The following is a 14,277-nucleotide window of genomic DNA, read 5'->3' as shown; positions in this document are numbered from 1 at the left end:
ATTGAAAGGTAAGTCATCTTCATGCCTTCATTTTATGGGTATTGTTTTACAGTAGCTACTGTGCCTACTATATGTTCTATACATAAGAAATGGCGGTGGGTCAGTCACTGTAGCTTGTACCAATACCCAAATTTTGATTTGATTTTGATTGTGATCCATCTTGTGATTCCAATATATATTGCTGTTATAGTCAAAAAGTTTGCTCACCACTGCTCTAGACAATGATGACAAACTCTCTATGGTACACATTATGATCCCAATTGGTAAAAAAAATAGTTTGGGGTGTGTTTTTGTGTTTTAAAATAGACCAAGTAAACATAATCGAGACATTTTCTTAATATTATGTTAGGGTTGATTGCAATACGACAACACTGCACAGTAGTGGGACATATTGAAAACAAGACAGTTTTATCTAAAATTGTAATATTATATTATATTATTTAAAACTCATGTTCTCAACAATCTGGTAATGACACCCATAATTGTCCTACAGATGCCAGGGGAGAAGTCGCCCTGACGCTTCTGCCCATCCTGCTCCCTCCGCCTGTGTTTAAAAAGGGCAGGAAATTGGTCCGGGCGAGTATTCAGGAGTCAAAGAGAGCCTTCCTCGATGTTAAGCCCGTAAGTAATTTACCTTTCAATAGAAATTAAAATGTAAATGAATTGTGAAATGACTCCAGTTGTTCTTTTACACAGTTTTAAAGAAGGACTCTTTTTATGAGAAGCTACTTGAAAAGATTGTATTTCGTGGAATGTGTGACAACGTAACATTTGGCTGTGTTTCTCATTTCATGAAGCACTATTCTTACAAGTTGTAACTTGGTGTAAGTTGTTACTCCATAGTGATGTGTGACGTATAAACCACAGACCAAACATAAGACTGGCCAAACCCCCTGAATAAATTGTTGAACAACACGCCATTGAATTTACAGGTGTCATACTTCTCCCTGTAGAATGTATATTGAAATAGCTTCAGTAGAGAGCTGATGACAATTGCTCTGCACTGCTAGAAATACTTAAAAAATACTTACCTTTTTTTCTTTTCTCATCATAGGTCGGAGCTAACATGGTGGAATACTTGCAGCAGGCAGAATCGCCTCCCCATTTGTGCTCCTGCTCACAGAGCCTCTTGTTCTATGTATATATCACTCTCTCATAGCTGTCCCCCTCACTTGTTCTTAAAATGTTATTTTTTTTGTACATAATTTGTTCATATGTGAAGGAAATGTTGTGAGTTGTTATATTTGTATGTTCTGGAAATGTTGAATTTTAATAAATATTTTATTGTTACATTGGTGTCATTATCATTGTAATATATTATTAATAGTATTAGCATACAATAAAAATAAATAAATAATAATTAAAATATATATATATATATATATATATATATATATATGGTATATTGGCAACCCAACTTACTGGGTTGAAATAACCCAGCCGTGTAGTAAATATGAACCCAGCGTTGGGTCATTTGAACAACCCAATGTACAACCCAATTGTTGGGTTAAGAGAACCCAACGCGAGGTTGGTCCTATATTTAACCAGCGTTGGGTTGGGAAACAACCCAGATTGGGTTGTTTTTAACCCAGCATTTTTAAGAGTGTAGTATCTACTGTCGCTGTGTTTGACTTATCACGGATTACATGGCAATATTAAATTACATTATATTAAATTACATGCAATAAGAGGGGGCGGCACGGTGTTCGAGTGGTTAGCACGCAGACCTCACAGCTTGGAGACCAGGGTTCAATTCCACCCTCGGCCATCTCTGTGTGGATTTTGCATGTTCTCCCCGTGAATGCGTGGGTTTCCTCCCACATTCCAAAAACATGCTAGGTTAATTGATGACTCCAAATTGTCCATAGGTATGAATGTGAGTGTGAATGGTTGTTTGTCTATATGTGCCCTGTGATTGGCTGGCGACCAGTCCTCTCGCCCGAAGACGGCTGGGATAGGCTCGAGCACCCCCCGCGACCCTCGTGAGGAAAAGCGGTAAAAAATGAATGAATGAATGAATGAACATGCAATAAAAGAGGCCCAACTAACCAGTGGTTTTCACATTTTTACATCTCTCTCATTCTCTAAATTGGAGTTCTAGCTGCTAGTGACGCATTGTCAATGTGATGACCGTGGCTGAAGTCCAGTGTTCAAGGTTAGACTTAAGGGGTTAGGTTAGACAAGGGGTGCTCATTAAGTCGATCGCGAGCTACCGGTCGATCGCGGAGGTGGTACTGGTCGATCGCTGGTCGATCGCGGCGTGACATTAAAAGAATATCATCCCAGCATCAATGCCGTCACTTGATTGATATACAGGGCAGCCATTCAGATGACAACTGAATGTTGCCCTTCGGGCGACCAATCAAATCAAACAACGTCTCTAAGTGCAGCAGAACTTACGATGTCAGCCTATCATCCATCCCCGTTACTTGATTGACATATAGGACAACCAGTCAGATGACAACTGAATTTTGACCTTTAGGTCACCGCTCATGCGTAAACAACGATGCAAAGTGCTAAGCTAGTCGGCGAATTGCGAGATTTTAAGCCCTCGCTAAAGTTTATGGTCACTAAAATGAGTGAAGGAGCTGGACCAAGTAAAAAGGCAAAAACATATCACTTCCATACGGATATAGAATATTATACGGATATTGTGATACGGATATTATCCATGACTGATAAACATTTGGAAGTGTGCTTGAGGCTGGCTATCAGCAGCTACTGTCCGGACTATGCATCCCTGGCTGATTCAATTCAGTGCAAGTCATCAAAGTAAACTCAGGTAATTACAAAAAATGTTAATAGTTAATTATGTGTGTTTTGCAATATTGGCTCATTTGGTTATGTAAGGTACATCAACATACATTGTACGTACAAATAATCCTCAATACATTTGAAAATAAATAGATGTTTTGCATTTTTGTAGTGGGTAGATCATTTTGACTCGGTCATTTTAAAAGTAGCTCGCATGCTGAAAAAGTGTGAGCACCCCTGGGTTAGACTTAGGGGTTAGGTTAGACTTAGGGCTCAAGGTTAGACTTCGGGGTTAGGCTAGACTTGGGGGTGTAACAATGTGGGAGTTAGCCTCTGTGACAGTTCGTTTAGTTTCCTTTCATGCCTTAGTTCCTGGTTCCTGCCCTTATTTTTTATTCACTTCCTGTGTTGCTCTGTTCCGTTTTCCTTTGCTTTGCGTTTCTTATCCCCCGCACCTGTTTCCCATTTCAGTGATGTCTATTTAGTTCAGGTGCTCCTTACTTTGTCAGATCATTGTTGTTTTTCTGTAAATGCTCGTTGTCTTGGTCGGCATCTCTGCATCCTGGCGTTGCAAAGCCGACAAGCCGCACCGTGGCAGGGGGTTAGGTTAGACTTAGGATTAGGTTAGATTTACAGTTAGGTTAGACTTGGGGCTAGGTTAGACTTGGGGTTAGGTTAGATCTAGGGTTAAATTAGATTTAGGTTAGACTTAGGGTTACGTTAGACTTAGGGATGAGGGTGACCACGCCACAGCTGTGCCAGTTCTAGTGAACTTCTTTATTGCGGCATTAGTAAGTCGGAAGGTGGTGTGTATCTCCATCACGTGTGGTATGGCGGAGTAGACGGTCCATGGATTCATGGATTCAGGTCCTGGGTGTTGCGGGATAAGCGGTGCCGATATACTTCTTGCCGTTCCCGTAGGAGGAGTTATTCCAGGTGTACGTTTGGATGATCAGCTCCTTTCCTCCCAGACTCAGGCGACATCTAAGGCAGGAGGACACAACACTGAAAGCACTTGGAGGAGCTTCATGGGAGGCCATGGACACTCACTGTTTGCCGGGTCGGGTGATGTAACACAGGCTGTAAATGGCAAAGTCAAATTCGGGGCTGCAGCCAATGACAGCAGAGCCCACCTGTTTGAAGTAGCCGTCCCACATGAACTGCATGCCCATCACGTCTGGGTATCGTGTCCACTGAGGAGGAGGAGGAGGAGATGACGGTGATGAAGAGCATAACAAACATCCAATGATTTGTCTTACTGGCCCGTTGAAGCTATGGCTGTAATAATTCAGCTGCCCGCTTTGCTCCAGAAGATAAAACTGGATCCAGTTGTGGAAGCCGGACACCTTTCCTCCCTTGATCTCACCTGGAACACAAACAAACACACACACACACACACACACACATAGTATTGGCCTTCAATACAGTATGTCCATATCCTACTATTCTAGCTCATCCATACATCCATATAATCCATCCATATATCCATACTAAGGATCGACCGATACATCGGGCCGATATTTGCGTTTTTTTCCTTGCGTTGCCCAGGCGGCAGAGGACCCCGCAACACACATAGTCGTGGTACCCTGCCCCCACTGTTGAATCACATCAAGAGCGTGTTTAAGTAATAGAGTTAGCTTGCTTTTAACACTGCGCGTCACGCTGCAGAGGAGCAGTCACCACATTGATGCTAGATAAATTTAAACTACGACAGAAATGTTTTGCACATGGTTGAATATTTACATTTATTTATATTATATATTTAAATTTCAATAAATATTTGTTTAAACATGAGACCTGTAATATTTGTTATCATGGTAATTTTTTCATGTAAATTGGGGGATCAAAAGCAGTATCGGCCACAAATATCGGCCCAAGCAAAATCGGCCATCGGCTGAGGGTGATGGAAAAAAATCGGTATCGGCATCGGCCCCAAAAAAAAACATATGGGTCGATATGGGTCGATCCCTAATCCATACATCCATATATATATATATATCTACGTATATATATCCATACATATATCCATACATCTATGTATCCATCCATATATCCATACATCCATATTCTACCACATCCATCTTTGCTATTTTGACTTTATCCTTGTAGAATGACTGCTGATGTGTCCTAACAAAATTTTAAATTTTAAATTTTTAATTTTTTATTTTTTATTTTTTATTTTTTATTTTTTATTTTTTATTTTTTATTTTTTATTTTTTATTTTTTATTTTTATTTTTTATTTTTTATTTTTTATTTTTTATTTTTTATTTTTTATTTTTTATTTTTTATTTTTTATTTATCATTTATCATTTATTATTACACGGGAGCCAGGCAACGACATTTCGTTGGCAATTTCACTGCTGTGTTATTGTGCAATGACAATAAAGAAAGTCTATGTCTATGTCTAAAAAGAGGCCCCCATATCGGAGGGAACGTGCTGTATTTCTTTCAGCCATCATCCTGCTTTGCAAGCTAACTTGTTGCTGGCTAGATAGCCTGAAGAACCGGTAAGGATATCAACCAAAGGCATTTTTCTGCCAACATCTTCTGGCTGATATTATGATGACATCCCTGATGTATAGATATATAGATTTATAGACATATAGATATATAGCTATATAGACATATTGATATATAGACATATATGTAGATATATAGATTTTTAGACATACATACGTATAGATATATAGACTTATAGATATATAGACATAGAGACGTATAGATATATAGACATATAGATATATAGCCATATAGATATATAGACATATAGATCATTTCTCCAAATATGATGTCACTGTGGAGTGTCCGTGGTGTAAAGACTGGCAGACCAACGTAATATCGGTCAGTGTGGCAACACACAGCTGATGGCCTCGTTCCTCCCATAATCTTGCTGATGCACCTGAGGTGGTTGGTGGTGACATTTTGGAACATTTTTGGTTGCAAGATTTTTCCAAAGTAAAAAACGGACCGTGGCTCAAAAGGGTTGGAAACGCTGGACTAGAGGAGGCTAATGGAAGGAAGGAAAATGATTTTCTTCCAACCTGCAAAGATGTGCTCAAAGCCACTGGAGTCCATCTTGTTGTTGTTCCGTGAGTAGAGACCAAACCACATCATCTTCAGGTCGTACAGGAAGTCTTCCTCGGATGCGTAGATACCTTCAAGTGGAGAGGAACATTCATTTCACTAAACATGTGTGTGTGTGTGTGAGTGTGTAAGAAACCTTTGGTGGAGAGGAACTCAAAGAGCTCTCGGCCCAGCTCTGTGTTGGACATGGTCTCCCTGAGGAAGCGGTCCTGCTCGGCCATCTCCTGTGGGCTGATGTTCTCCGTCTGGCCGGTCATCCTGTTGTAGTTATCCAGCAGGGCCAGGAGAGCTGCATAGGTGGGCCTGGAGAACAAAGCCCCCTCATCCACGTAGCGGAAAAACCTAACAGCACAAGATGGAAGGTGAGCTACCAGGGTGACGAAGAAGTGGTTGGGGTGCTGAGGGGGAGGTCATCTCACGGGCGAAAAGAAAGATCGGACTGGGAGCTGCTCTGAGACCCTGAGATCAGAACCTGGGGGTCGATCAGCAACTCTGAGGCCGAAGCGCGGTTTGAGTCCAGGACGTAAAGGGCCTCTGAGACAGACTTGATCTCAGCATCCGTGACGACGGAACCGCCGCCGCTGCCGCCTGCACACACACATACACACCTGCTCTCATGGAGACACACTCCTCAGATCCACCACTTCTCACGTGGTAGGAGAGTGAAGGCGGCTATAGGGGTTTGACTTTATGTCTAGAGGGATCTAATCATGTGGTGGATCACGTGGTGGATCTGCAGGAGGTTCTGAGTAGAGATTCAAAATGTAAGCCATGGCAAAGAAGCCATCCCTTTTCTACGCCGCTTATCCTCACGAGAGTGGTGAGTGCAGCCATCGGACGCCATCTGTCAGAGAAGAAAGCACATCTCCAAAGGCCTGGTCTCCTTCAAGGTTTGGAATGAGCAGGAGAGGACCAAACATGGGACATTGAAAGGTGGAAGAAAGTTTTCTTCTCCCTGGATGGTCCTGATGGCTTCCGAGGAGACCCCACCTTAGATGTTTTCCACCATCATCATACTTCAATGGAACAGTGGAGCTTCAGGTGGTGCGGGGGTGTCAAACGGTGGAGGGGGCTGAAGGCCCTGGTCCAACACTTGACAAAGGACTTCTTCCAGAGGAATAAGGTGACTCTTTTGGACCATCCTCCGTCTTCCCCTCATCTAAATCCAATGGAGAAGATTTGGGGATGGATTTAGAAAAATGGACGGTGAAGCCATCTTCAGCTTCTTTGCATTGAATTGCTTTTTTCTCTCCCTCCCATGTTGAATCTCTACTTAGAACCTTCTTCAGATCCAACAAGTGCCAGATGTTCATTCTTCACATTGGCCCCTGCTCTTCACGTGCTCATGAGACAGATGAATAACAAAGGCCGACTTATCTAACCCAACACCGCCATCTGCTGGTCATGTGGTGTAACTGCAATCACCAAGCTGGTGTTTTGGTCATCACAGATGCGAGGATTTCATTGGACATGGCGTCTGCTGGGTTGAACTCTGTGGGGTATTTTTAGATTCTGTTCGTCATTTATGGCAGTTTATCAGTACCCCACCCCAAAGCAGGATTCAATATTAATAGGTGGAATAGAAACCCTCTTTACAATCTTCATTCATTCATTCAGGACAACGCTTGTCCTCACCAGGGTCGTGGGGGGTACTGGAGCCTATCCCAGCTGTCTTCAGGCGAGAGGCGGGGTACCCCCTGGACTGGTCGCCGGCCAATCACAGGGCACATATAAACAAACAACCATTCACACTCACATTCATACCTATGGACAATTTGGAGTCGCCAATTAACCTAGCATGTTTTTTGGAATGTGGGAGGAAACCAGAGTACCTGGAGAAAACCCACGCATGCACGGGGAGAACATGCAAACTCCACACAGAGATGACCGAGGGTGGAATTGAACCGCGGTCTCCTAGCTGTGAGGTCTGCACGCTAACCACTCGACCGCCGTGCCGCCCCTCTTTACAATATTAATATACTTTAACATTAGAGCCCTCTAGGCATCAAGTGACACCCCTATGGCCACCTTTACTCTGCTACTCCTCAGGTAATAATGAGAGACAATAAGACATACTAGACATAAATAAGACAACATAGACTCACATGTTTTCTGGACAGCGTACTTCCTTTGTCTTTACACTGGTATTAGCTCATATAGCAGACACAATCAGAGCACATCAGCCATGGAAGAAAGGCCCTGCTGGAGCAGTTGTTTCTTATGGCAGTGATTGTTAACCACTGTGAGAAATCATCAGGTGTGCCATCAGGAATTATCTAATATCAGTTGTTTTTTTATTAACATTTATTAATCATTTTCTGAAAATATTATATCATTGTCAAGTGTCTGTTGTGTAAAGAGTAGTGGAGCAGTGTAATATTCGTCCGTGCGGCAACACGAAACCGATGTGCCTCTTTCCGACGATTGACTTGGTGATTGATGCACGTGAGGTGGTTAGTTGGGCTGGAGCGACGCATTGACGTCATCGATGACGCAAAAATACGTCGACGCAAGAACGTTGATGTGTTGTAACTCAGAATCAAAAAATGGTGCCTCAGTATCAAGTCGCAGCAAGTCTGGGTAGAAGAAAAGATCTCGCAATACGATGTCAAAAGTATGGGAGTACTGTACAGGATTTAACTTAACTTATTTCGATCATTTGGCCACTTTTCTGTTGGACAATACTTCATTGTCACCAAGAAGAAGTACTACTTGACTAAATATACATACTTCTTACTACTACTAGGACGTATTCAACCATTCATTCATTTTCTACCGCTTTTCCTTACGAGGGTCGCGGGGGTGCTGGAGCCTATCCCAGCTGTCTTTGGTCGAGAGGCAGGGTACACCCTGGACTGGTCGCCAGCCAATCACAGGGCACATATAGACAAACAACCATTCACACTCACATTCATACCTATGGACAATTTGGAATGTGAGGAAACCCACGCATGCACGGGGAGAACATGCAAACTCCACACAGAGACGGCCAAGGGTGGAATTGAATATATATTCTTATCACATACTACAGTATTAATTGTCCCTGTACCCTAGAAAGCGCCCATGAATGATACGGGAAAAGGCCGAAATGATACTGTGTCAAAGCCCAGGGCAGTGATACTGATAAAATATAGAGTTTAACCATGTCCAGTATCAGCCCCCGTAGCTGTCCACTCAGAGCGCGCTGCTCTGGTATCGTGCCCGTGAAACAACCAATCAGACAACAGCACACGAGCGTGAACACACAGCGTTTGTTTTGCTGCCGTCTGTGCTCTGTCAACATGTCAGCGGTTGACACTCCCGGCGAAAGACAAATAGGGAAAATAGCAAACAGAATATTAGAAATGGAACAACTAAACTTCCATGAAGGTGAACAGTTCAGACACAGCTGTGACGTGTTGAATGCCAAATACATGTAATAAACTGAACATTTTCAGGAAACAAAATGGTCTTTTGATTAAATAGTACGTGATAATAAGCTCATGATTAAATAGTATGTGATAATAAGATCATCACATGGTTTGTCTGGTATCAGGCCCAGTATCATGCCCCCAAGTGTCAGTATCACTTGAGTGAGTGCCAGTATAAATATATACTATAATATATACTATAAATATATGCAAATCCCTAAGTATCCAACCAATAATCCCTAAATATACTGATCTCCCTAAATATCCAACTACTTATCCCTAAATATACTCATATACTAATGCCTAAGTATCCAACCACTAATCCCTAAATATACTGATATACTAATCCCTAAGTATGCAACCACTAATCCCTAACTATACTAATACCTAAGTATCCAACCACCAATCCCTAAATATACTAATCCCTAAGTATCCAACCACTAATCCCTAAATATACTAATCCCTAAGTATCCAACCACTAATCCCTAAATATACTAATATACTAATATACTAATCCCAAAGTATCCAACCACTAATCCCTAAATATAGTAATCACCAAGTATCCAACCACTAATCCCTAAATATACTAATCCCTAAGTATCCAACCACTAATCCCTAAATATACTAATATACTAATATACTAATCCCTAAGTATCCAACCACTAATCCCTAAATATACTAATATACTAATCCCTAAATATACTCATATATTAATGCCTAAGTATCCAACCACTAATCCCTAAATATACTGATATACTAATCCCTAAGTATGCAACCACTAATCCCTAAATATACTAATCCCTAAGTATCCAACCACCAATCCCTAAATATACTAATATACTAATCCCCAAGTATCCAACCACTAATCAATCATCAATTTGGGGCATATTTTTTTTCCCACAAAATCCTCTCTGAAGCTGAGTGGGAGCGAGAGGACATTTGCTTTCACTCGATTATCCTTCCTGCCTGCTAGCGGCCCCCATGGGACCACCGGGCGGGTCTTTGACACTCGCTCTAAAAAAGACAAAGCAGACTTTGCTTTCAGGGTAGGGCGGCATCCAGGAGTTCACCATCCCACCCGAGCGTGTGAAACAGTGTGAACGCACCCTAAGCGCAGCTCTTTGGCTGTGTCAGGATTGCTATAATATGCTGTGATGTACTGAGTCCTCTATGGAACGTTTGCCTTGGAGGTCATGTGAAGAGCAGCAGGTGTTCCAGAGAGATAGCATCGTAGACGTGTGTGTGGTAGACGTGTGTATAATAGACGTGTGTGTCGTTACTGCAGCAGTTGTTGTGCTCAGAGCAGCTGGAGTTGCAGTGGTCTTTATTTGCAGGGTTGTACTTCTCCCATCAACCTTTGCAAGACGCTGATCCCGCAACAAGAGGCGATGGCAAGCCGAAGGTCATGCTTTGGTTCAACTGCTGACGTGTCATGATTTGCGCTGGCAGGTCATCAATATCATCTTAACCTTTCACCACAGCAAGTCATGAGCACTGGGCTTCATTTTTACACCGGATGTCCTTCCCAACCCAACCCCTGACATTTGTACAGGTTTGGGGCCAACCCTGGACATCTCCAATGGGGGAGTGTTGGGAATCTAACCCTCAAAGCAGCAGCATGTGAACATAAACATGACATCGTACATCACCGCTAAGATTAGACATGCTCAGTATCGTATTTGCCCACAGATAAGTGTAGTGTGTACACACCTGGAGGTAGGAAGTATTACTTTGATGGGTCCTCATGAAATACCTGACATGATGACTACCAGGGGAACCAGAGCAGGGGGGCGGGGGCACCTGATCTGGCCCAGCAAGGTGCATTGTATTCAGGCACACACTGCGAAGAACCAACTCATATCCACTCACCATCCATCCAACCATCCATCCATCCATCAAACCAAACATCCATCCATCCATCTATCCATCCATCCATCCATCCATCCAGCCATCAAACCAAACATCCATCCATCCATCTATCCATCCATCCAGCCAACCATCCAACCAACCATCCATCCATCCATCCATCAAACCAACCATCCATCCATCAAACCAACCATCCATCCATCTATCCATCCATCCATCCAGCCAACCATCCATCCATCCATCCATCCAATCATCCATCCAACCATCCATCCATCCATCCACCCAACCATCCATCCATCCATCCAATCATCCATCCATCCAACCATCCATCCATCCATCCAACCAACCATCCAACCATCCAACCATCCAACCATCCATCCAACCATCCAACCAACCATCCATCCATCAAACCAACCATCCATCCATCTATCCATCCATCCATCCATCCAACCATCCATCCATCCATCAAACCAACCATCCATCCATCTATCCATCCATCCATCCATTCATCCATCCATCCATCAAACCAACCATCCATCCATCTATCCATCCATCCATCCATCCATCCATCCATCCATCCAACCATCCATCCATCAAACCAACCATCCATCCATCTATCCATCCATCCATCCATCCAACCATCCATCCATCCATCCATCCATTCATCCATCCAACCATCCAACCATCCATCCATCCATCCATCCAACCATCCAACCATCCATCCATCCATCCATCCATCCATCAAACCAACCATCCATCCATCTATCCATCCATCCATTCATCCATCCACCCATCCATACATTCATCCATGCATCTATCCATCCATCCGCCACTTTCTATGCCTTATTCTAACAAGGGTGGCTGGGATGGAGAAAAGCCACACACACAGGGAGAACATGCAAACTCTACACAGAGATCCAGGAGGAGAATCAACCCAGGTCTTCCTGTGTGGCCTACATACTAAGGAATTTCACTGGGAAGGCCAGGAGTCCCCAAGCAGGAGACATTAAAGGCAGAATAGATAGTTTTCAAGCTTCTTCTCCTCCGCAAAATGGCTCGCCGTGAGTGGAGGCACACGGCGAGGAATGCACGTACCTTTGTGGCGCACTCACCCTGACATAGCTGAGTGTAGTCGGAGCAGCAGTCCCCGTAGCGCTGACAGGACGGGTTGCACTGACAGGAATAACCAGCGTCTGTTCCAAAACCACAGCGACCCTCACAGGAGTCCAAGGAGTCTAGAAGCCAACACAACACATGTTTCCTTCCGTCCCACTGGTACCACTTGGTACACATACAGTATATATATACATACACTACTGTATATACCTTTTCATACAACCTAGATGTAGTGGATGTATGCATCCAACCATTCATCCAACCAACCAACCATCCATCCATCAGTCTATCAACCAATACATACTATCTGGATGTACTTTCTTTCCCAATACAGGGAATCTTACCCGGGTGTACGGGAAACAGCAAAGTGGCCCAAAGTGCGAGGACAGCAAAAACCTTCATCCTGGCTAGACGGCAGCAAAGTGACCTGACGGCGCTCATGGTCTCTCTTTTAGAATGTCCAGCCCCTCAGCCGGCCGCACACGTGCCAACACCTCGCTCTCATGCTCTGCAGCATTTCCTGCATGACAAACCATCACCACATGAGGGCCTCATCCTCCCAAGACGTCCATGAGGGCCTCATCTTCCCAAGACATCCATGAGGGCCTCGTCTTCCCAAGACGTCCATGAGGGCCTCGTCTTCCCAAGACGTCCATGAAGGCCTCATCTTCCCAAGACGTCTATGAGGTCCTCATCTTCCCAAGACGTCCACATGAGGTCTTCGTCTTCCCAAGACGTCCACATGAGGTCCTCGTCTTCCCAAGACGTCCACATGAGGTCCTCATCTTCCCAAGACGTCCACATGAGGTCCTCATCTTCCCAAGACGTCCATGAGGTCCTCATCTTCTCAAGATGTCCACATGAGGGCCTCGTCTTCCCAAGACGTCCATGAGGGCCTCGTCTTTCCAAGACGTCCATGAGGGCCTCGTCTTCCCAAGACGTCCACATGAGGTCCTCATCTTCCCAAGACGTCCACATGAGTGCCTCATCTTCCCAAGACGTCTATGAGGGCCTCATCTTCCCAAGACGTCCATGAGGTCCTCATCTTTTCAAAACGTCCATGAGGGCATCGTCTTCCCAAGACGTCCATGAGGGCCTCGTCTTTCCAAGACGTCCATGAGGGCCTCGTCTTTCCAAGACGTCCATGAGGGCCTCGTCTTTCCAAGACGTCCATAAGGGCCTCGTCTTCCCAAGACGTCCACATGAGGGCCTCATCTTCCCAAGACGTCCATGAGGTCCTCATCTTCTCAAAACGTCCATGAGGGCCTCATCTTCCCAAGACGTCCATGAGGGCCTCGTCTTCCCAAGACGTCCATGAGGGCCTCGTCTTCCCAAGACGTCCACATGAGGTCCTCATCTTCCCAAGACGTCCACATGAGGGCCTCATCTTCCCAAGACGTCTATGAGGGCCTCATCTTCCCAAGATGTCCATGAGGGCCTCATCTTCCCAAGATGTCCATGAGGTCCTCATCTTCTCAAGACATGAGGGCCTCGTCTTCCCAAGACGTCCATGAGGGCCTCGTCTTCTCAAGACGTCCATGAGGGCCTCGTCTTCCCAAGACGTCCATGAGGGCCTCGTCTTCCCAAGACGTCCACATGAGGGCCTCATCTTCCCAAGACGTCTATGAGGGCCTCGTCTTCCCAAGACGTCCATGAGGTCCTCATCTTCTCAAAACGTCCATGAGGGCCTCATCTTCCCAAGACATCCATGAGGGCCTCGTCTTCCCAAGACGTCCATGAGGGCCTCGTCTTCCCAAGATGAGCTAAGTTTCTCTGCAAGCCCATTTTCCACAAATGAGTTCAGGGTGGCTAGCTTTGTTAGCATTGTCTGTGGCTTGCTCTGTTAGCATTGTCTGTGGCTAGCTTTGTTAGCATTGTCTGTGGCTAGCTTTGTTAGGGTTGTCTTTGGCTAGCTTTGTCTGTGGCTAGCTTTGTTAGCATTGTCTGTGGCTAGCTTTGTTAGCATTGTCTGCGGCTAGCTTTGTTAGTATTGTCTGTGGCTAGCTTTGTTAGCACTGGCTGTTGCTAGCTTTGTTATCATTGCCC

At 44.3% G+C, this 14,277-nt stretch overlaps 1 protein-coding gene across 1 annotated transcript; it reads right to left on the bottom strand.

The window, feature by feature from the left end:
* Nucleotides 1-3,516: 3,516 nt before the first annotated feature.
* endou (endonuclease, polyU-specific) lies at nt 3,517-12,679 on the bottom strand. Its single transcript, XM_058054391.1, has 8 exons — nt 12,576-12,679; nt 12,228-12,350; nt 6,259-6,427; nt 5,976-6,181; nt 5,797-5,910; nt 4,014-4,120; nt 3,805-3,947; nt 3,517-3,738 (listed from the first exon to the last, which is right to left on the bottom strand). Exons 1-8 carry the CDS (start codon nt 12,670-12,672, stop codon nt 3,618-3,620), a joined length of 1,080 nt encoding a protein of 359 aa, XP_057910374.1. The 5' UTR covers nt 12,673-12,679; the 3' UTR covers nt 3,517-3,617.
* Between the last annotated feature and the right edge of the window lie 1,598 nt (nt 12,680-14,277).

The sequence above is a fragment of the Doryrhamphus excisus genome, chromosome 18, assembly GCF_030265055.1.
Source record: "Doryrhamphus excisus isolate RoL2022-K1 chromosome 18, RoL_Dexc_1.0, whole genome shotgun sequence".
Classification (NCBI taxonomy): domain Eukaryota; kingdom Metazoa; phylum Chordata; class Actinopteri; order Syngnathiformes; family Syngnathidae; genus Doryrhamphus; species Doryrhamphus excisus.
The sequence above is the reverse complement of the archived record's forward strand: the minus strand, read 5'-3'. Positions and strand labels throughout refer to the sequence as shown.

Excerpts from the sequence above, each read along its gene's own strand:
- endou (XM_058054391.1), bottom strand. The coding sequence starts at position 12,672 with ATGAGCGCCGTCAGGTCACTTTGCTGCCGTCTAGCCAGGATGAAGGTT. Across the intron at positions 6,182-6,258 it reads TCCGATCTTTCTTTTCGCCC|GTTTTTCCGCTACGTGGATG; the intron begins GTGAGATGACCT and ends TTGTGCTGTTAG. Across the intron at positions 4,121-5,796 it reads CTTTGAGCACATCTTTGCAG|GTGAGATCAAGGGAGGAAAG; the intron begins GTTGGAAGAAAA and ends TTTGTGTTCCAG.